We start from the raw sequence: 21,823 nt of genomic DNA, 5'->3' as shown, positions 1-21,823 counted from the left end.
CTGGCTCATCTTTCAAGAGCCGAGGATTCTTTTCTGCTAAGATTTTGTGAACACAAATGATCTCAAAAGAACTACGGTAATAGAATGTGTGCTTTCTCTGTCTAAAAGAGTTAGTTTGTAGAGTTAGTAGTTATGTAGGCATTAGCAGTAGAATACAGCATGGTTTCAGCGTCTGAAAATTTATTCTGAGATAAATGGCTTTTTGTGAAATTCGATAGAACAGTCACTTTAACCATTTATTTTTGGCGTAAGACGTCAGACATCTAAACAATAGTTTTGAACAGTAATTTCCTCCATAGCAGCAGGAAACCCCCTCTCCTTCAAACTCCTCCCTCCATGGGTGTGTCTCTAGTGGCTTTGCAGCGTTTGTCACAAGCCAATGGTCACAAGCGAGGCTCTGCCTGTCTGTGCTGCCTGGCTGAGGGCGGCTGCTCTTTGGGCGAGTCTGCATGAGTCGTTTCGGTAGTGAGCTCAGCTGCAATGAAGCTGCGTGCGATTGTGGGCTTTCTGCGGTGTTTCAAAGTGTGTTGCACGCATAATCTATTATGCAAATTTGCAATCCCCCACCGCCAGCTCCCAGCGCGATAATGCGCGAAAGCGAAAGCGTTTTCGCCAATCCATTTTACAGTATGATAATGGTTTCCTCGCGCGTTCCCCTGCAGTTTTGGCTGGTCTTTTTCTAGTCTGGAGAGCACTGTCGCCACTTAGTGGGTCGGTGGAATGGGTTGTACACGTTCGGTGGCTCCAATATTTTTATAGGAGACGTGGGGGGCGTTGATTTTTTTTTTTTTTGACGTATCAACACGTCATTGGCAGTCAACCGTTGGATTTTTTTTGACGTATCAACACGTCATTGGCAGTGAACGTGTTAACATTGCAACATCTGACCGATACCGATATGACCGATATGTTAAAAAATGACTAACATCGGCCGATACCGATATGATTGCCGATATATCGTGCATCCCTAATATATATGCCTCCGCCAACAAGTGAGCAGTCGACATCCATGTCTGTCCAGAATTTGACGTTTGAGCCAAATGTGAAGAAATTCCGTCAAGGTGTTACTGAGGCGTGATTTCTAACCCCACATAGGATAAGCAATAACCACGCCCTGTGGCGCTGGGATTGGCCAGGAGCATTGAAGCTTGGGACTAAAGCACCTGGGGTTTTTCATCTTTTAAAATAAAGATGTTTCTTTCTGGGTAAGAATTGAGCTTGAAATTAACGATACATTATATTATATGAGCTATGAACGTGAACACAACACCGTTTATATTATTGCATGTTTTTGTAGATTGTGTAGATTACAATAATTATGCTTATTATTATTATTATTACTATGCTAAGGAAGGTAGGTGACCATAATTCATTTCAATGTCCGCTCTCAATATCGCTGTCTGTTCTCAAGAGCTATTCAGTTGGGTCATGAAATCGCTGGGCTGCGTGCCCTCCAGTGTTGCTCCTGGCCAATCCCGGCGCCACAGGGTGTGGTTATTGCTTATCCTATGTGGGGTTAGAAATCACGCGTTACTGAGCTATGGCGTTACCTAGCTTGAAAATGGCGTTCATGAGGTCACAGTGACCTTGACCTTTGACCATCAAAATGTAGTCGGTTCATCATTGAGTCCAAGTGGGCATTTGAGGCAAATTAGATGAAATTCCGTCAAGGCGTTCCTGAGATATTGCATTAACGAACTTGGGAATGGCGTTTGTGAGGTCACAGTGACCTTGAACTTTGACCACCAAAATCTAATCAGTTCATCCTTGAGTCCAAGTTGATGTTTGAGGCAAATTTGATGAAATTCCGTCAAAGCATTCCTCAGATATCGCGTTAACGAACATCGGACGGATGTACGTACATACGGACAACCCGAATCCATAATGCCTCTGGTCTGGCTATCGCCGGCGGAGGCATAAAAACAATGTTAGCAACCCAATCTTCTTCCCTGCTGTTCACGCCCACTATCTAGCATCTATCTATCTATCTATGAAAGGGAGAATGTTGGCAATGTTTGTTCTCTGTTTGTTTAAATTTTTGTCCCACTGATGATGTCATAGGAGGCATTGTGATTGCGAGAGCTCAAACTCGGTGCAAAACGACTCTTTAAAATGCCAGTGTGCCTCACCCTGAGGTTGAGCCTGTTCCATGGCTGTTTCTGAGGGTTGACGCTGTAGGCCTTGGCCCTGCGGACGGCCCTGACATATGCCTCGTGGCCCTGTCGGAAGTAGATGAGCTGGAGGGAGACAGGGAAATCAGCATCAGAATATAATGCCGTAACATTTTTAGATGATCTCCCATTATTAATGAGATGCTGGCCAGCCAAAAGAGACATATGGATACACCAGAGAACTGACTGGAGTGACACTCCTTACCTCATCTCCCATTTGTGGAACGAAAGGAGAGCGGTGTGGGACAGTCTCCATTATCCATGATGGAGGCAGCCACTCCTCCACATCGACTCCAGCCAGAGAGGAGGTGGGTTTCTGAGGATAGACGCAAGTTGTTGAAACATACAACCATGGGAAAGAAACAGAATTTATCCTTTAGTGCACAATCTGACTAGTCAGCACAATGTGGAAATACAGGGGCTGCACATCATGTGAACTCACCTGTTTAATCTGCTTGGGCTTCTTCCGCTTCTCTCGGTCCCTCCGCTTGGCCTCCTCTCCCTGGGCGTCTGCATCCCTTTCCTCCTCCTCGGAGCTGCTGTAACCCGGAGGCTGCACCTGCCTCCTTCTGCTCGTTCGCTTCGGGGGCTGGAGGTTGATGCCCGCATCGGCTGTCCAATCAGAATACTCACTGGAGGAGTCGCTGAGAGGGGAACAGAGGTGTCGGTACGTGAAATAACACACACACTACATTAACTGCATCTAGAGATGGCCTCTCGGTCAAAACAGATTTACCTGGAGCTGCTGTCACTCTGCCACCGTGTCTCGTCTTCAGAGGAAGCATTGCTGGGCTCCTGTTCTGCTGCCTGTGGACAAACCCACAGAAAACACTGCTCATTCTGAACTGTTCTGCTGCCTGTGGACAAACCCACAGAAAACACTGCTCATTCTGAACTGTTCTGCTGCCTGTGGACAAACCCACAGAAAATACTGCTCATTATGAACTGTTCTGCTGCCTGTGGACAAACCCACAGAAAACACTGCTCATTCTGAACTGTTCTGCTGCCTGTGGACAAACCCACAGAAAACACTGCTCATTATGAACTGTTCTGCTGCCTGTGGACAAACCCACAGAAAACACTGCTCATTATGAACTGTTCTGCTGCCTGTGGACAAACCCACAGAAAACACTGCTCATTATGAACTGTTCTGCTGCCTGTGGACAAACCCACAGAAAACACTGCTCATTATGAACTGTTCTGCTGCCTGTGGACAAACCCACAGAAAATACATACTAATTATGAACTGTTCTGCTGCCTGTGGACAAACCCACAGAAAACACTGCTCATTATGAACTGTTCTGCTGCCTGTGGACAAACCCACAGAAAACACTGCTCATTATGAACTGTTCTGCTGCCTGTGGACAAACCCACAGAAAACACTGCTCATTATGAACTGTTCTGCTGCCTGTGGACAAACCCACAGAAAACACTGCTCATTATGAACTGTTCTGCTGCCTGTGGACAAACCCACAGAAAACACTGCTCATTATGAACTGTTCTGCTGCCTGTGGACAAACCCACAGAAAACACTGCTCATTCTGAACTGTTCTGCTGCCTGTGGACAAACCCACAGAAAACACTGCTCATTCTGAACTGTTCTGCTGCCTGTGGACAAACCCACAGAAAACACTGCTCATTCTGAACTGTTCTGCTGCCTGTGGACAAACCCACAGAAAATACCGCTCATTATGAACTGTTCTGCTGCCTGTGGACAAACCCACAGAAAACACTGCTCATTATGAACTGTTCTGCTGCCTGTGGACAAACCCACAGAAAACACTGCTCATTATGAACTGTTCTGCTGCCTGTGGACAAACCCACAGAACACACTGCTCATTATGAACTGTTCTGCTGCCTGTGGACAAACCCACAGAAAACACTGCTCATTATGAACTGCTCTGCTGCCTGTGGACAAACCCACAAAACACACTGCTCATTATGAACTGTTCTGCTGCCTGTGGACAAACCCACAGAAAACACTGCTCATTATGAACTGCTCTGCTGCCTGTGGACAAACCCACAGAAAACACTGCTCATTATGAACTGCTCTGCTGCCTGTGGACAAACCCACAGAAAACACTGCTCATTCTGAACTGTTCTGCTGCCTGTGGACAAACCCACAGAAAACACTGCTCATTCTGAACTGTTCTGCTGCCTGTGGACAAACCCACAGAAAAACCGGCTCATTATGAACTGCTCTGCTGCCTGTGGACAAACCCACAGAAAACACTGCTCATTCTGAACTGTTCTGCTGCCTGTGGACAAACCCACAGAAAACACTGCTCATTATGAACTGCTCTGCTGCCTGTGGACAAACCCACAGAAAACACTGCTCATTATGGAGAATAATGGCAGTCTGATGGTGCTCTGAAAAGTTACTTAATACTGTATAATGCTATGCCTATGTGAAAATATTATGAAAATAAAACACCTGAAACCAAAGCAGTTTTGTTGGCTTGGGAAGACATTTTCCATTTTCCAACCCATTTACTTTTGATTATTTTGACCTAGTAACCTAGTTCTAACAATACAGTATCTGTAAATTATGAATGCGAATCATAATTAGCATCAATAATTTGCTAACTTTTTTCATACCAGCCAAAACGAGAGAGAAATGGTAAATATAAAAAATTATTGGATTCTGACTCAGACTAATCCACTGATACGCACGTTTCTTGACAAACCAGTAACAATAACCAGTAACATTAATGTCTGACCACTAAAACCTTGAATATGTGCTTTCACACATGGACGGTCTGCTCCCTTGACTCAGCACACTCATCTCACGCACAAATTGGAATTTTTAAGGGATCATTAAACAGACAGCATAACCGGGGTACACAGAGGGTGCAAAAGACGTCATAAATGTGCCGAGTTTAACTGACGTCCTTTGCATCCAGCTTTTGTGGATGGTAGGGATGTAGATTTTCGGTTAATTGGACTTTCGATTAACTGACTCCCTTAATCTGTTAATAATCGGTTAATAAAAAAAAAGACTTGAAATAAGACACGTGCTTTTCATTCCAGCGCTCCATTAGTCTCTTAAAACAGACTGTCTCATCTACATCCGGCGAATGCAGCTATATACAGTCTGTACGTTACACCCCCAGAACATGCACAAGGAAGTTGGGAAAAAAACCTTCAGACAGGAAAGAAGTTCGACAGAATCCGACCAATCACGACACGTGGGTCCACGAAAAATGCGGCATATTGGATTCTGATTGGACTAATGAGCGGAAGACCCGCCTTTCTACTTCCCATTCCGGTTGGTGCATGATTCTCCCCTACGAAGTACAGACGGTATGGCGGAAGCATTTGAAAATTGCGGAAGCCAACTCGTCTGTTCTAAGAGACTAGCGCTCCATTGGATTTCACATATGGCATATGCAACCATTATTTTAGACAGTGTGACAGTCCGCTACTGCAGTGCTTCCCACACTACAAAATCCGCTTGAATTTGACATTAGTCTTATGTATTATGTCTGATGTCATAGAATGTCTGCAATAGAGAGCCGCAGTAACGAGTCTGGAAATCATCGATGCTAACAGTCCTGGTTCTTCACTGTTTTCGCCTATGGGAGTTTTGAATGGGTTTTTGGCACGATGCTTCTAATAATCTCTCTGGGCAACGCTGGCTTAATCAAACGCGATGGGGATATATACGTCAATAATAGGGCTGTGGCGATTCACTTATCTCCCGATTCGATACTATCACGATTCTTGGGTGCCGATTCGATTTATATTGCGATTCTTAAGTATTGCGATTCTACGATTATTGCGATTCGATATTACGATTTATTGCGATTTTTGTTTATTTTTTTCTTTTCTTTTTTCAGTTTGTTTGCTTTTTTACACTAGATTAGAACATGGGAAAAGTTGAATCATACACTAGAGACTGTATATTATATATCATGAGTAGGGCTGGGCGATATAATTAAAAACAGGGGCGGACTGGGATCATAATTCAGGCCGGGCATTAGATACCAAGCAGGCCAGGCCGAGATGGGCCGACGCGCGTGAAATCTGGGCCGTTTGAAGCCCAATTTGGGCCGTTTGAAGCCAGATTTGGGCCGTTTGAAGTCCAATTTTACAATGAGATGCACCCACTTTAACCCTGAAGTGTAATTATTACTTCAGACTAACTAACAAAGTAATAAAACCACTAGTAAACCAGTAGGCGGCGCCTGGCCTGCTGTTCAGTGAGTGGCCTGACTGCAAGCACCCAAAAAAAGAAAAAAGAAAAAAATTGCGAGTATCGATTCTGGAATAAAAGATCGATTCAAAAAATCGTGACATTAAAAATCGCGATACTTAGGTGAATCGATTTTTCCCCCCACCCCTAGTCAATAACGTCACCACTTCAAAGGACGAACACGGAAATTCTCTTTCCCTCACCTGGTTCAGCCCGTACAGCCCGGGGTAATCAGTGCACACATCAACAACAGTCCAGGTTGAGTGCTGACGTGACGTGGAAGCCTATGCGACAGTGTGTAGTTCTGGATTAGCTTAGCTCAAGCTTTTTACTTCTAGGGCTCGCATTTACGCTACAAAACTCATGAAAGTGGTCCTCATGTGTGAAGATTATCCGACTGAACTCTGGTTCGCGTTTGATTAATCTTGCGTTGCCCAGAGACCGTATTTGAAGCATCGCGGCAAAAACCCATTCAAAAATCCCATAGACAGAAACAGTGAAGAACCAGGAAGTCCGGGACTTCCGCGTTCTGACTACAAAAATATGTCATCCCTGTGGCTCTCTATAGTGATATATTTGAGCTTTTACAACATCTAGAGAAGGGCAGAGCAGCAGACTGGCCACAGCTTAGTGGCCGCTGCTGACGTGATCAGCAGCAGAGCTTCACTTCACTCTGTTCAGAGATAGCCTATACACACTAACATGACGGAGATGATACGTTAAACATAAAAGTGTGGATATTCTTCAGTAGAATCGATGTGCGTGGAAGACGCTTGTTGCTTCACGACGAGCAATCTGTCTAAAAATGTAAGTGAAAGTAATAATTAACGCGGAGGCAGCCGCAGCAATGCATTTTTCCTGCCTGCCTGCAGACTGCAGCCACGTTTGTCCTGTGTGTCGCTGCTGCCCATTCATTTTGTATTGGATCACGTCTCCAGGTCGCTGTAGTAGTCTGCACGGGGCTTCAGGATGTAGTAGTCTGCATGGGGCTTCAGGATGCAATGCAGAATGCATGTAGTTTTCCCACTGCTGGCAGCTCCTAACATTAACGTAACTAGTGCAGTGCCCGTTCCCCCATGCACCACCCCGTGGGCGCTCCCCCCCGCACACACACTGCACTCTGTCAGGTCCCCCTAAGCGCAAGTTTGAAGTCGATCCAACAAACGGTTCTCGAGATATGCGAAGAAAATACATACAGACAGTCCTGGAATAAGTCCAAATTGCATGAAATGCGGCACCACACTCCATCGGGGTCTGAGCAGCGCACTTACCAAGTTTGAAGTCAATCGGACAAATGTTTCTCGAGATAAATCGCTTTTTGTGTTGCCAGTAGGTGGCGCTATACCAAATTGCACGGAATTCAGCTCCATGCACTCCGTTGAGTCCCCCTAAGTGCACTCCCTGAGTTTTAAGTTTGAAGTCGATCAGATGAATGGCTATGGAGATAAAGCGCTTTTTGTGTTGCCAGTAGGTGGCGTTATGCCAAATTGCACGGAATGAATCTCCCTGCACTCCCTTGAGTCCCCCTAATCACACTCCTCGAGTTTGAAGTCGATCGGACGAACGGTTCTCAAGATAAACCACTTTGTGTGTGGCCAGTAGGTGGCGCTGTGCTGAATTACACAAAATCCGGCACTGCACTGTGTCGAGTTCCCATCAGCGCACTCCCCAAAGTTGAAGTCGATCGGACGAACGGTTCTCAAGATAAAGCACTTTTTGTGTTGCCAGTAGGTGGCGGTGTGCCAAATTGCACGGAATTCATCTCCCTGCACTCCCTTGAGTAGGGATGCCACGGTGTTGACATTTTCCCACCGGGTAATAAACACGTGTCAGCACCGGTGTTACCGGTTACACCGTGTAAAAAAACAAAAAGACTCCAGAGCTGCTCAGCAGTCCTCATGGTCCGGAGTTTTAATTTAACTGCTCTCAGTCACACCAGTCAAGATTGTCACCAATGCAAGCGTGGTAGGGATGTCAGGTTAACCACAGAGAATAGTTTGGAGCAGTTACGTTTGTCGGTCTATAAATTAGGCTACTTTGCACACAGTCCTTTCTACCCCATGTTTCTCCCCCACTCCCCAGTCAGTCTGCCCCTCCCATCCCTGCTGCTGCGTGCTGTTGTGAGCGCTGTCTGTCAGCCTCACATAACGTTAAACACTGGGGACAGATCTCCTCCTAGAGAAAAGAAACTAACGTCATTAGCCACAAATCTGGTGATTTCTTCTGGCCATGGGATTAACGTGACCAGCAAGCAGCAGTAAGCCAGGCAATGATGATAGCTGAGTAGCATGTGCTTTTATCACAGCGAAGTCATCAATGCTAATTATTACCATCAATGTTAGCGGAGGTTTAGCTAACACATTAGCAGCAATCCTAGCGGAGATTTTCCTCTGTTAAAACCACATTTCCAGAAATGGCAGTGGCAAGAGAATACACACAGGCTTAGATAAGGGTCTTACCTACATATCTATGAGGGGGGATTGTGTTCACAACATGTACAACTAACGTTACTTGCTGGTATGTCCAACCAGAGAGATACGAGGAACAGTACAGCCACACTCAGACAGCCAGGATAGGAGGGAGCGCTTGTAATATACACCAGCGCAGCTGAGCGCATGCTGAAACTGTCACGAGCGGGTAGAGTTGAAGGTGTTACCGGTGGGCATGTTATGTAATCAGTGTAAGGCTCCCCACCGTGTAACACCGGTAACACCTAATATCGCTGCAAGCCTACCCTTGAGTCCCCCTAATCACACTCCTCGAGTTTGAAGTCGATCGGACGAACGGTTCTCAAGATAAACCACTTTTTGTGTGGCCAGTAGGTGGCGCTGTGCTGAATTACACACAATCCGGCACTGCACTGTGTCGAGTTCCCATCAGCGCACTTCCCAAAGTTGAAGTCGATCGGACGAACGGTTCTCAAGATAAAGCACTTTTTGTGTTGCCAGTAGGTGGCGGTGTGCCAAATTGCCCAAAATTTGGCACTGTTCTATGTCAGGTTCCCAGCAGCACACTCTCCAAGTTTGAAGTCGATCAGATGAATGGCTACGGAGATAAAGCGCTTTTTGTGTTGCCAGTAGGTGGCGCTATGCCAAATTGCACGGAATTCAGCTCCCTGCACTCCTAAGCGCACTCCCCAAAGTTGAAGTCGATCGGACGAACGGTTCTTGAGATAAACAGCATTTTTTATGTTGCCCGTAGGTGGCGCTATGCCGAATTGCATGGAAACAGGGCACTGCACTGCACAATAGGGCACACTCCCAACGTTTGAAGTCGATCCGACCAACGGTTCTCGATGGCATGCAGCAGATGATGATCATCCATAAGCAGTGGTGGAAATGGCCAGGTTTTACTGGGAACCCTACTTACACAGGATGGGGGTTCCTGGAAGTGGTGTTGCCCTAGAGCAGAGGTTCTCAAATGTTTTTCAGCCAAGGACCCCTTATAAAATATACCGGGGACCCCCTCATTCTGATTTGTGATTTCGGGCTCAGCTTGTTTCCACGCTAACGTGCTTGACATTTAAATTGATAGGTTTGTCAGATTAGAATGTAATCCATGAACCATTTTAGATTTAAAGCATAACATATTTTCGTTGAACTATGAAGCTTTTGCACACAAAAAAAGCCCCCCCCCCCTGACAACTTCTCGCGGACCCCCTGGCAAAGTGCCATGGACCCCTGAGGGTCCCCGGACCCCCATTTGAGAACCACTGCCCTAGAGGATATTATTTCTGAATGCGTGACTCATTATAGCCTAGCAGACTTGAATATTAAAGCTGCTTATTCAGCTTACAAATACATGTTCTCCTACCATTCTCTCTCATGTTGACTTAACCCCCCCCCCCCCGGCCATTCACTCTCAACTTAGGAGTCCATGTTGACTTAATTAACGACTCTGTGTTGACTGTTCTCACCTCCTTAACGACCCGATGGCCAGATCAGTTGGAGCTTAAAGGGAGCGCAGAACTGAAGACAAATATTCAAATATCGAACGTGTTTCGCGTCCGAATCGCACGAAAACAGGGCACCGCCCTCCGTCGGGTCGCCATCAGCACACCCCCCGAGTTTCAAGTCGATCCGACCAACGGTTCTCGAGATACGCGAAGGACAGACAGACAGACGATCCCGGAATTATAGTATAGATACTGTATTCAGCCCACAGTCAGTCCAACACAGAACACCGACCAATCACGACACGTGTGTCCACGAACAAAATGCTAGAACATGGGTTAATGAGCTGATTTTTTCGCTATGGGTGGTGTTTCTAAATTAATTCTGAAAGATCTGAGCTGTCGGTCAGAAATTCAGAGCGAGGGGGTGGGGCGGCTAGTGAATGAGAGAGAGAGACAGCTCCAGGAAGCAGCGAGGGGGTGGGGCGGCTAGTGAATGAGAGAGAGACAGCTCCAGGAAGCAGCGAGGGGGTGGGGCGGCTAGTGAATGAGAGAGACAGCTCCAGGAAGCAGCGAGGGGGTGAGGTGGCTAGTGAATGAGAGAGACACAGGTCCAGGAAGCAGCGAGGGGGTGAGGTGGCTAGTGAATGAGAGAGAGAGACAGCTCCAGGAAGCAGCGAGGGGGTGAGGTGGCTAGTGAATGAGAGAGACACAGGTCCAGGAAGCAGCGAGGGGGTGAGGTGGCTAGTGAATGAGAGAGAGACAGCTGCAGGAAGCAGCGAGGGGGTGAGGTGGCTAGTGAATAGGCTCTTTCACACACAGATCGCGCAAAATTGCAGTTCAGAAGGCCCGCAAAGCCTCGCCACAGAAATTGCTTTCACACACAGGCCAGCAGCACCGCCACATTCCCGTCCCGCGGTGTGCTTTCAGGCGACAGCCACCGCTCCCGGATTGAAAGGCGAGCGGAGGCATTTTTCCACTCAGCTCCTCCTAGCCCAAATGAATATTTTTTATTAAATAAAATAACGTTGTATTACTCGCTTGATTTTACACAGCAGAGCAGTCAGACAAAGAGGAGGAGTGCACAGACACTTCCCCAGCCACACAGTCACACACAGACCCTCACGTGATGTTAGTCTGCCGGGACTCATGTCATGACCATGACATGTAGCTTTCCGCTCAGTCAGCGACAGACAGCATGCTGTCAGTATGTAAAAAACAACGAAACAAGCCGTGTGTGCCGCGTGCCGTCAGTCGAGTCGTACAGTCGAGTCTGTCACAGCTCTTGTGTTTCTCGTTCTCATGAGTCGAGAGGACTTTGGAGGCGGGCTGAAGCTCAGTGCCCACCCAATAAGAAGCTAGAATCGCTACTGGTATTTTCTGTGCAATTTTTCCATTGGCTGGGGGTGAAAATAACCATATTTTCCTAACTTTTGATTGGGTGGGCAAGACTCATGTCTGGGTGGGCATTGCCCACCTCTGCCCATAGCTATAATCGGCCCGAAGCTATTATTATTATATCCGTTAATTTTACCTACTAATGTCAACATCGTTTGAGCATAAAGCCTAACCTACTTACAGGCACGGAGCATTCCTCCTGGCGTCCCTGCAGTCATGATTGTATAGGCTACTTTTTTTAGTTTCACTCATGCACTTTCTTGCTGCATGAGGTGATTTTCCCTGTAATTTTTTTTATGAGTGAGCTGACCATTCGCACTGTTCCGGCTTGCTGCTCCGACGCTTTCAAGTGAAGGTGGGTTACCTGCCAACCCGCCGCTGAGACTAGGTCGGCTGGCGGAACGAAAGGCATACAACAATTAGCCACAAACCCGCGTTCACGACTTTCACATCGGATGCGCGGATCCTATTTTCCGTGCATTTTTCGGCTTTCAAGGCCGGTGTGAAAGCGCCTAATGAGAGAGACAGCTCCAGGAAGCAGCGAGGGGGTGAGGTGGCTAGTGAATGAGAGAGACACAGGTCCAGGAAGCAGCGAGGGGGTGAGGTGGCTAGTGAATGAGAGAGACACAGGTCCAGGAAGCAGCGAGGGGGTGAGGTGGCTAGTGAATGAGAGAGAGAGACACAGGTCCAGGAAGCAGCGAGGGGGTGAGGTGGCTAGTGAATGAGAGAGACACAGGTCCAGGAAGCAGCGAGGGGGTGAGGTGGCTAGTGAATGAGAGAGACACAGGTCCAGGAAGCAGCGAGGGGGTGGGGTGGCTAGTGAATGAGAGAGACACAGCTCCAGGAAGCAGCGAGGGGGTGGGGTGGCTAGTGAATGAGAAAGAGAGACAGCTCCAGGAAGCAGCGAGGGGGTGGGGTGGCTAGTGAATGAGAGAGACAGCTCCAGGAAGCAGCGAGGGGGTGGGGTGGCTAGTGAATGAGAAAGAGAGACAGCTCCAGGAAGCAGCGAGGGGGTGGGGTGGCTAGTGAATGAGAAAGAGAGACAGCTCCAGCTCCAGCTGCTCTCAAACGCTTGAGAAAAAGATGAGGCATTTTCTAAATGAATGTTGAACTTGTTATTGGCAGTGGCAGGAACTTTTGATTCCTATATAATGCTAGTTTACCCCTTGTGCCATGTTTTAATATACTTCGGGTTAACATTGTTTCCCACGAATGAGGAAAAAGATTTCTAGTTTGGCAACATGTTATATGCAAATTAATATGCAAATTGACCTTTTAACCGACATGCTTAACCGATCAAAGACGTTCTCGCCGGTTAAACAGTTAACCGACGACAACCCTAGTGCACAGGTAAGACTTGGATCGTGTGCCTTTGTTTGAAGATGATTTGCAGAGCCAGAGGGTGACAATTTGTACAAGACTTACATCTCCATCACTGTCGGAGTCTATGCGGCTCTCAGAGCTGCGGCGGCTGCTGGCATTTCTGGTCCTGCTCCCAAGCCGGCGGACCTGAGCAGAGCGGGTCTGGTAGGCATGGCGCTGCTGCTTCTTCTTGTTGGAAGGCCGCAGAGAGCGCATGCGTGAAGTCATCGTATCGTTCTACATTCAATGAAGTAGGTAAAACATGAGTAAAGCAGGAATTGATCGACAATGACAGTGCATTTCTTATGACTTGTGAAAACAATTGTGAACTGAATAATAGTGTGAAGATGGCGAGAACCTTGGGTGTGCTGGATGCTGGTTTCTTCCTCCTCTCTGCATTGTACAGGGAACATTCCACCTCACCTTTGGCTCGTCTGCACTCCTCCATTACCCTGGGTAAAAATATTAATTCCCATTATAAACAGAGGCATGTACATACTCTTCTTAGAAACATGCCTGAAGTAGGCTATGTCACACTGCTCCATGCGCCCCCCCCCCCCCCCCAGTGGGTGGGGATGCCCACTCTGCCTCACCTGAACATCCCCTGCGGCACCTCGTTGACCACCACTCTGTGGCTCCAGGCCAGCAGGTCCCTCTCAGTGGCCACTTGACTACGGAGGGCATTATGCTGCATCTGCCACATGCCCTCCACCTGCCCACTCCTTTCTGGGCTCGTAACAGGGGATGATGGCACCAACTCATCTGCATCATCAGTTAAAAATAAAAATACGTTAGTTTACTGTGGTGCCCAGTAACATTGAGACAGCAAAATTTGAAAAAGACCCATATTGTTTGATTAGATGATGCAGGTAAATAAACCCAAGGAATCCTCTCAAAATGTACCGTCATCAGAATAGCTTCACTTGGAGACTGGTCAACAAATTGATTGTATGTATTGCCTTGAGGGACAGAAAAACAGACCTGCTCCTGCCTCCTCGGGCTGTTCTACGTTCTGCACCTCATCCTGCTGGTTCTGCAACTGTCTGATGAGATTGTCCAATAGATTTTCTCCATTTTCTGCTGTTTGTTGGCCAAGTACCTGCTCAACCACCTCTCCATCACCTAAGTAACAAACAAGCACATACGTCAAAATATTTACCAAGTTACAACCTTGCCAGGTCGGTTAAAGTTAAGGCTGGCAATGACATGCTTGCTGAATGGCATCAATGATGGGTCAGCAGGTTTTACTGTTTGCTATGTAGCCGAGCTGGGGTACGAGCTGCTCATCCTTGCAGTTCTCCCTTCCTGGCACCAGGCGCTGGAAGTGAGGCGGGTGGGGATTCCCATCCACATCCACCAGGAAAGGTGGAGGCATGAGGTGCGGGGCCTGCTGCGTCTGCTCATCCAGGACATAGTTGTTTGAGTCGCGGATAAGAGGCCGGTAGTCCGTGTGGAAGAACATCTGGTCAGGAATCTGAAGGGGATTAAGAGTACATTGTGTCGATAATGTGATAATGATAATGCGATACTTTATTGATTACTCTAGTGTGGGATAAAACCTCTTTGCTTCCAACCCTGCTTGTTTACACTGGAGTGTAGTTACCTTCTCATAGGGTTTGCTACAGCCGAAGCCAAAGATGAGCAAATGGCCGTGAGAGTCAGTGCAGGCAAAATGCTGCCCATCAGCTGAGAACTTGCAGTCAAAAACAGCACCATGGCCTTGCCCTTCGATCTGGAAAGAAACCCATAACATTAAATATGAACTCTAGCTATAGTAGATAAAAATGAAAGGTAACTCTAGGTAATTCTCACTGTACGTCTCTAACCATGTTGAAGTAGTTGCGGATCTTAGCACCCTTGGCCAGATCCCACATGTGAACGTTGCCATCGTGGCCAGCAGAAAGCATGATGCGGGAGTCAAATGGGTGAGCCTCCAGCACATACACCTCATCATCGTGACCCTTGAACAGGAAGAGAGAAACATCCAGGATAGTCAGTTTGTGAAAAAAAAAAAAAAAAAAAAATAATCCAAAGGGATTGCACAGTAGTCGAACAACCTCCTTCTTCAACTCACAGATAAAACATGCATAAGCTGTCCTGTAGTGGAGTTCCACACTTTGAGCAGGTAGTTGGAAACTGCAGTGACAACGGTGCGGTCTCCACGGTCCCAGGCCACCATAGTGACCACCAGCTTGGTTTTATCATCCCCGTTGACAGTAGAACACCTGGAGGGAAAATTCCCATCAGACACTACACACGAGGCAATTTACCACAGTACTTAACAACAGCTACTAGTACTGTTGGTTGGCCTAATTAAAAAATAAATTAAGGTCAATTAAAGTGGCGCTCTGTGCATATTTCTGCTCTCTTACCCAGGCAGCCTGGCAGCCATGTCTAAAGTGATGCTCTTCCACTCCTGTTGCTGGTAATGCCAGATCTTGGCTGTGCCGTCGCGGCTGCCACTCACAAACCTTAGGCTGGATGGACGGACGGACACACACACACACACACACACACACACAAACGCAAACATGTTAGAGGCCCCGAGGCCACAAAACAGCAAGCAGTTTGACATCTATACAGATAGTAATACACAAACTCACCTGTCACTGTTATTGCAAAACTGGACTACTACAACTTTATCCTAGAAACAGAGAAAAAGACAAATTTAGAGGCAGTTTTAAGGAGGTGTTAACTAGTAGCACAAGTATTATGCAGATACTGCTCCTTACCCCATGAGCATCCATCTCAGAGAGCTTCATGGGAGTTTCAGCACCAAGGTAGTAGACCCTGATCACATGATCCGTGCCGCCAGTAGCCAGGAACATACCACCTGGTGACAGTGAACATAAAACTACATTAGGGTATAGTCATTAACAAGTAGATGCCCTGTGCACAGCGCTACATTAAGGTATCTCTACTTTGGACAGAGACACTTAAGCCACTTCTTAACATGCAGTGGAATCCGTATTATAACCTGCTCCTAGCCGGTTGGCCTGCATGTTAAACAACAATTAGCCGGCCTACGCGCACTCCCGCGAGTCCGTATCATATTCATCTCGGTCGCCGGTATAGCATCCGCATAATAGGAAAAGCGGGTGCTGTTTAACTCTGGCAGCTCATAATCCCGATCATGTCTGAGTGGGCGGGTGGTGGGCTGGTGGCACTTCACCTTCACTAGTTTATTAATTAATGAATCGTTCGGGCAATCGCTTATATCAACGAATTAAACGAGCAAACTCACGGTTTCCTCAAGTGCTGCAAACGGCTTTGAATTGTTTGGTAGAGCATATAGGGATCCCAACGCGCTTTGGCTATGCAGGCAGGCAGGTCCATCACACCGAGGAGAGGAGAGAGCTTACTGCTGCGCTGCTGATCCATGTCAGAAAAAGTGAGACATAGGCCTAGTCTAACTTTTGTGGGGAGAAATACATTGAAAACTAGTCAGATATGACTTGAATGCCACTTGTAAAATAAATCACCCACAGTGATTGACGACGGTCCGACCACTATTTTGACTGGGCGGCTTTATGTAACAAAGGCGGAAGTGCTCATTTTTGGCATACTGCCACCCCTCGCGGTCGGAATGTACCCTCGAGTTAAAACGGCATGTTTTTGGATGGAGTTTGGTTAAAGATTCGCTAAAGCTGTTTCAATTGAGCACAGCGCCAACGACGACTCACACGACAACTATTTGCCTTGTAGGGAATAACGTGCATGCTCCCGCATCCCCCCCCCCCCCCCGCCCACTGGCAGAGAGAATACTGACCATTTCCAGCTGTTTCTAAACAAAGACCCCTCATGTTTAAAAAGGTAAAACCGGAAAATATCCTGCTAGCTGCTAGCCAGACATGATCCAGACTTCATGTTTAAAAGCCACTTTAGAGTATATCCCGGAGGGTGGTTTCAGTGAATGATGAAGCAAGATACAGTAAATGCTAATTCAGTGTCTGTCAGGAGAAGTATATCTGGGCAATGAAATGTTATCTGGCAGGGAAAGGCTGTGTAGCAAAGTGGGACAACCTACCACTACTGAAGGAGGAAGTGGAGACCTGTACACCTGGTCGTGACCGCTCAATGAACTTGACTGGCTGATCACTGAGGGGAGAGGAGAAACAGAAATGCAATAAATGCTGTAATTAAAACAACTTCAGGAGAACAAACGGTAGAGCAAAAAAAATCAGCCTACAACTAGGGCTGCCGCGATATTGACTTTTGCAATACCGCACAAATTAGCGGAGCCAATCAAACCATCGCGGTAACCGCAAAAAAAGAAAAAGAAAAAAATAAGAAATTGCAGTGTACTTTTTTTGCAGTGTACTGAGTGCACTATACCTGATAACTGATGATTATAAATAAAAGCTATTTGCAGCATTGTAATGTTACTGAAATGATAAGACTGATCAGCATGCCGTGCACCTGGCCATACTCAGCTGCGATGGGAAACAGCTTTCAGAAAGCGTGTGAGATCATGATGGTTATGGTTATGGTTATGTAACGTTTGCACACGTGGCATGGCTAATTAGTTGAGAGAAAGGAGAGCGAGACAGCGTTTTGCGATTTATTCTATTAACATCTTATAACAGTCTGTCTAATATTACTGGAGTTGGAGTGTATCTCTGACTGAGGACGTCCAGTGTCACTGACGACTAGCCTGCTTCTCCTCTCATTAGATAAATAACGTAACGTTAGTCGCTTGTTAACAGCTGATGATGGCTGCGTGTTGAAACGCGCCCATTGTTTTTGCTCGATAGCTGACCCATTTCTTAATTCCATCCCTCTGCTGTTTGTTAAGATAGCCTGCTAAACTGCAGGAGCCTGTCCAGCTTGTAATGCCTCTTCTGCTCCTGTGTGAGTGTGCGCTTCCAGAAAAGGTCTGTGTTGCTTCCGCGGCACGTTACTTCGTTCCGGAGCGCGTTTCTTCTTATTCAATTTAATTTCTCTTATGAAATTAACACCAGCGATTGTCCGACCAATGAGAATTTGGTTCGGACTGGAGCATAATAACCAAACGATCGGCCAGCCGACCAGAAGCAAAAAAAGAAGAAAAAAAATCGATTATGCGATAATCAGGCGGTGGGCCTGACTTTTGGTATAACTGCGGTAATGTGATAATCATGCCAGCCCTACCTACAACAGATGCCATGAATACTTACTTGAATTTCATGCTGACTGAGTGCCACTGCCAGAAGCACACCATTCCATCTGCACCTGTGGAGGCCAGGTACCGCCGCGTCCCTTTCACTGCGGGACAAAACTGTGGGAAAAGAGTTTATGTGGGTTAGACTCTCTTGACAGTCTCACTTGTCTGTAATGTAACAGCACTTCAGGAGTGGTTCTTTAAACAGGGTTGCCACTCTTCTGTAATGATAGATTTCAAGCACTCTTCAAGGACAAATTATTTTTCAAAATGACAGGCCAATAAATCAGAGAGGTTCACATATACAAGTCTCATAAGTCTAATGCAAATTTGTTTCAAGATTCAAGATTCAAGATTTTTATTGTCACTCCGTAGTACAAGTATCACGTGTGAAATTCTTGTGCTGTGAACTCCGTTTACAACATAGTACAAATATAACAGGGCATATGAGTGCAAAAACAACAAGAGACACAACAAGCAATAAGGCAGTAGAGTGATAAGACAAGTCAGAGACAGTGGCATATTCACTGCACATAGGTGCACATGTCATGTGCATACTTGGACGTACTTAAACATTTTGAATTCGACGTATTTGACGTACAGGTGCAAATAGCATATACCTACCGGTAATTAAATATACAATTAAACATTACACATACATAATGGTAGCATCTACAGTGCGGTACAGTACAGCTACTACACTATTTGTGTATGTTAAGGAGTCTCGTGGCCTGCGGGAAGAAACTGTCCCTCAAGCGAGTCATGCTTACAGATTGGAATGAATAATTGACACTTAACATAAACTCAAAGCAATCTTAACCAGCAATGACACAGTGAAGCGCATAGAGTGATACTGTGACACAGCACAGCGCATAGAGTGATACTGTAGATAGAAAGTATCAAGCTCGGCCCAGCAATTTTGAAATGATGGAGTGCACGAGGCTCAAACTCAGATTCAGGTGGTAGGCTAAATTCAAGCACCTCTTTATAAATCCAAGCACTTTCAAGTACCGTAAATTCCGGACTATAAGCCGCACCGGTGTATAAGCCGCACCTGCAAAGTTGACTATTTTTTTCTTATATAAGCCGCACCGGACTATAAGCCGCGGGTGTTTTAATGGTATTTTTTTTTTATTGTGTTTTAATGTTTAATTACCATATGTAAGGGTTCATGCACAGAGGGGATTGTCGGGAAAGAGATGGCTGTTTGAGGAAGCTCCCATTTATTAACATTTCAACAAAACAACATAACACAACACCACCTGTGTTGTTTTTTACAGTGCACACAGTGTCATACAGTGTCATACAGTGTGGTGAAAAGAGGGCAAGAGAGGAAATTAAAACTTATTATAGTTATATAGGATTTATAGTTAGAAAGAGTGCTAAAAAAGAGAGATTTTTTTTTTTTTTTTTTTTGAAAAAATCCATAGATAAGCCGCACCGTTATATAAGCCGCAGGGGCCAAAAAAGGCCAAAAAACGGGAAAAAAGGTGCGGCTTATAGTCCGGAATTTACGGTACTTGATTTTTTTTTAATTCAAGCACTTTCCAGACCCGTGGCAACTCTGTGTAAAGAAAGGTACTGAATGCATCCCGGATATCCCCTTACGACAAATATAGATTTGCTATTACCGTAAATTCCGGACTATAAGGCGCACCGGTGTATAAGCCGCACCTGCAGAGTTGACTGTTTTTTACATATATAAGCCGCACCGGACTATAAGCCGCGGTGTTTTAATGGTATTTTTTTTTTTTTTTTTTGTGTTTTAATGTTTAATTACCATATGTAAGGGTTCATGCACAGAGGGGATTGTCGGGAAAGAGATGGCTGTTTGAGGAAGCTCCCATTTATTAACATTTCAACAAAACAACATAACACAACACCACCTGTGTTTTTTTTTACAGTGCACACAGTGTCCGCGGTGTGGTGAAAAGAGGGCAAGAGAGGAAATTAAAACAGAAGTGGATTTATAGTTAGAAAGAGTGCTAAAGAAGAGAGAATTCCGTTTTTTATTTTTTTATTTTAGTTACTCACAGTACTATTGACCAGTCCAACTCAAAAGATATTCGGCAGTTTCACTTTGAGCTCTTGTTCCGCCGCTGTCCATCAATGGTTATGACGAGTCTCGCTGGGTACAGTACGCCAAAGCGATATCCATTGACTTTAACCTTTTCGATGATGCTGTTGTATGTTGCGCGTTTCTGTTGCACCAACGCGGAGAGGTCCTGCCGGACGAAAAAGCGCGTACCCTTCTGCGGGGAAGAGGCTTCTTCCCCGCAGCCTGGAGGATGAGTTGACGGTCGGGCCAGCGGAGTAGGCGGATGAAGATGGCCCTCGGTGTCAGGCCGGGGTCTGGACGTGGCCGAGGCGCCCGGTGTGCCCTGTCCACTGTGGTTTCTCGCCTTCCTTCAGGTCCAGGATGTAACACAGGATTTTGCCAAGGAAAGCGTCCATGTCACCAATCTCAGCTCCTCTTTTACATTGATCAGGCGAATGTTATTTCTTTTACTCCTGCTGATTAAGTCATCAACCTGCGTGTGAAGGGTTTCGATTTGTTTTTGCATTTTATCCATTTTCGGACTCACTGTGTTGTTTTTGTCCTCCAGTGCGCTGATGCGCTTTTCCGCATTAGAAACTCTGTTCACGGTTGCCTTATTTTCTTTAGTGAGTGAGTGGATGGACTTCTGCACGTTTTCAAACTTGTTTTCAAGCTGCTCAAAACCTCTGAGCGATGTCGGACTTAATCGATAGTGTTTCACGGAGTAAAAGTTAAGCCCAAGCCGTGTATCTCCAGCCTCCAGCAGGTGAGTCATTTCCTCATTCATGGCGGTGATTTCTTCGTCTCTTTTCTTGTGTTCTTCGTGTTTTAATGTTTAATTACCATATGTAAGGGTTCGTGCACAGAGGGGATTGTCGGGAAAGAGATGGCTGTTTGAGGAAGCTCCCATTTAATAACATTTCAACAAAACAACATAACACAACACCACCTGTGTTTTTTTTTACAGTGCACACAGTGTCCGCGGTGTGGTGAAAAGAGGGCAAGAGAGGAAATTAAAACAGAAGTGGATTTATAGTTAGAAAGAGTGCTAAAAAAGAGAGATTTTCTTTTTTTGGAAAAAATCCATAGATAAGCCGCACCGTTATATAAGCCGCAGGGGCCAAAAAAGGCCAAAAAACGGGAAAAAAGCCGCGGCTTATAGTCCGGAATTTACGGTAGTCAGATTAGTCTGTACTGGAAGAGTTTGGGGCTGTCTCACATCCTGAGCTGAACTCTTGCAGAGAAACTATCTCTCTTATCTAAATCCATTTCATTTGACATGTTAATGTGTCTCACCTGTATGGAGGTGATGGAGGCGGCATGGCCCTGCAGAACAGTGATGGGGGCGCAGGTACGCAGGCACCACACCCTGATGACCTTGTCACAGCTGGCGGACACGAGGAGGGTGTTCTCATGGTTGACGGCCATGTCAGAGATCTCCGCCGCGTGGCCGCGCAGCGTGGACAGCAGCCGGCCGTCATCCGTGGACCAGATTTTCACCAGGCAGTCATCAGAACCCTGATGAGACATTAGACACAGACACATGAGACAGTAGCAGGGTTTCTGTCCAAGTGTTTGTTTATTAGTTGTGACCCTTCATGGTGCCAGCTCTAAAAGTCACTCCGTT

General features: G+C 46.3%; 1 protein-coding gene across 1 annotated transcript in view; it reads right to left on the bottom strand.

The window, feature by feature from the left end:
• brwd3 (bromodomain and WD repeat domain containing 3) overlaps positions 1-21,823 on the bottom strand; it is a 55,103-nt gene that overhangs the window by 25,652 nt on the left and 7,628 nt on the right. The window contains exons 8-25 of the mRNA XM_083643297.1: positions 21,493-21,714; positions 18,175-18,275; positions 17,046-17,116; positions 15,751-15,851; positions 15,622-15,662; positions 15,391-15,495; positions 15,093-15,243; positions 14,845-14,979; positions 14,622-14,750; positions 14,267-14,492; positions 14,000-14,140; positions 13,612-13,780; positions 13,377-13,470; positions 13,082-13,255; positions 2,908-2,978; positions 2,614-2,815; positions 2,377-2,487; positions 2,130-2,237 (exon numbers count right to left, since the gene is read on the bottom strand). Coding sequence (XP_083499423.1) covers positions 2,130-2,237; positions 2,377-2,487; positions 2,614-2,815; positions 2,908-2,978; positions 13,082-13,255; positions 13,377-13,470; positions 13,612-13,780; positions 14,000-14,140; positions 14,267-14,492; positions 14,622-14,750; positions 14,845-14,979; positions 15,093-15,243; positions 15,391-15,495; positions 15,622-15,662; positions 15,751-15,851; positions 17,046-17,116; positions 18,175-18,275; positions 21,493-21,714 — 2,352 coding nt within the window. The remainder of the gene's footprint in view (positions 1-2,129; positions 2,238-2,376; positions 2,488-2,613; positions 2,816-2,907; positions 2,979-13,081; positions 13,256-13,376; positions 13,471-13,611; positions 13,781-13,999; positions 14,141-14,266; positions 14,493-14,621; positions 14,751-14,844; positions 14,980-15,092; positions 15,244-15,390; positions 15,496-15,621; positions 15,663-15,750; positions 15,852-17,045; positions 17,117-18,174; positions 18,276-21,492; positions 21,715-21,823) is intronic.

Source organism: Poromitra crassiceps (genome assembly GCF_964638095.1).
Source record: "Poromitra crassiceps genome assembly, chromosome: 1".
Lineage (NCBI taxonomy): Eukaryota > Metazoa > Chordata > Actinopteri > Beryciformes > Melamphaidae > Poromitra > Poromitra crassiceps.
The sequence above is the reverse complement of the archived record's forward strand: the minus strand, read 5'-3'. Positions and strand labels throughout refer to the sequence as shown.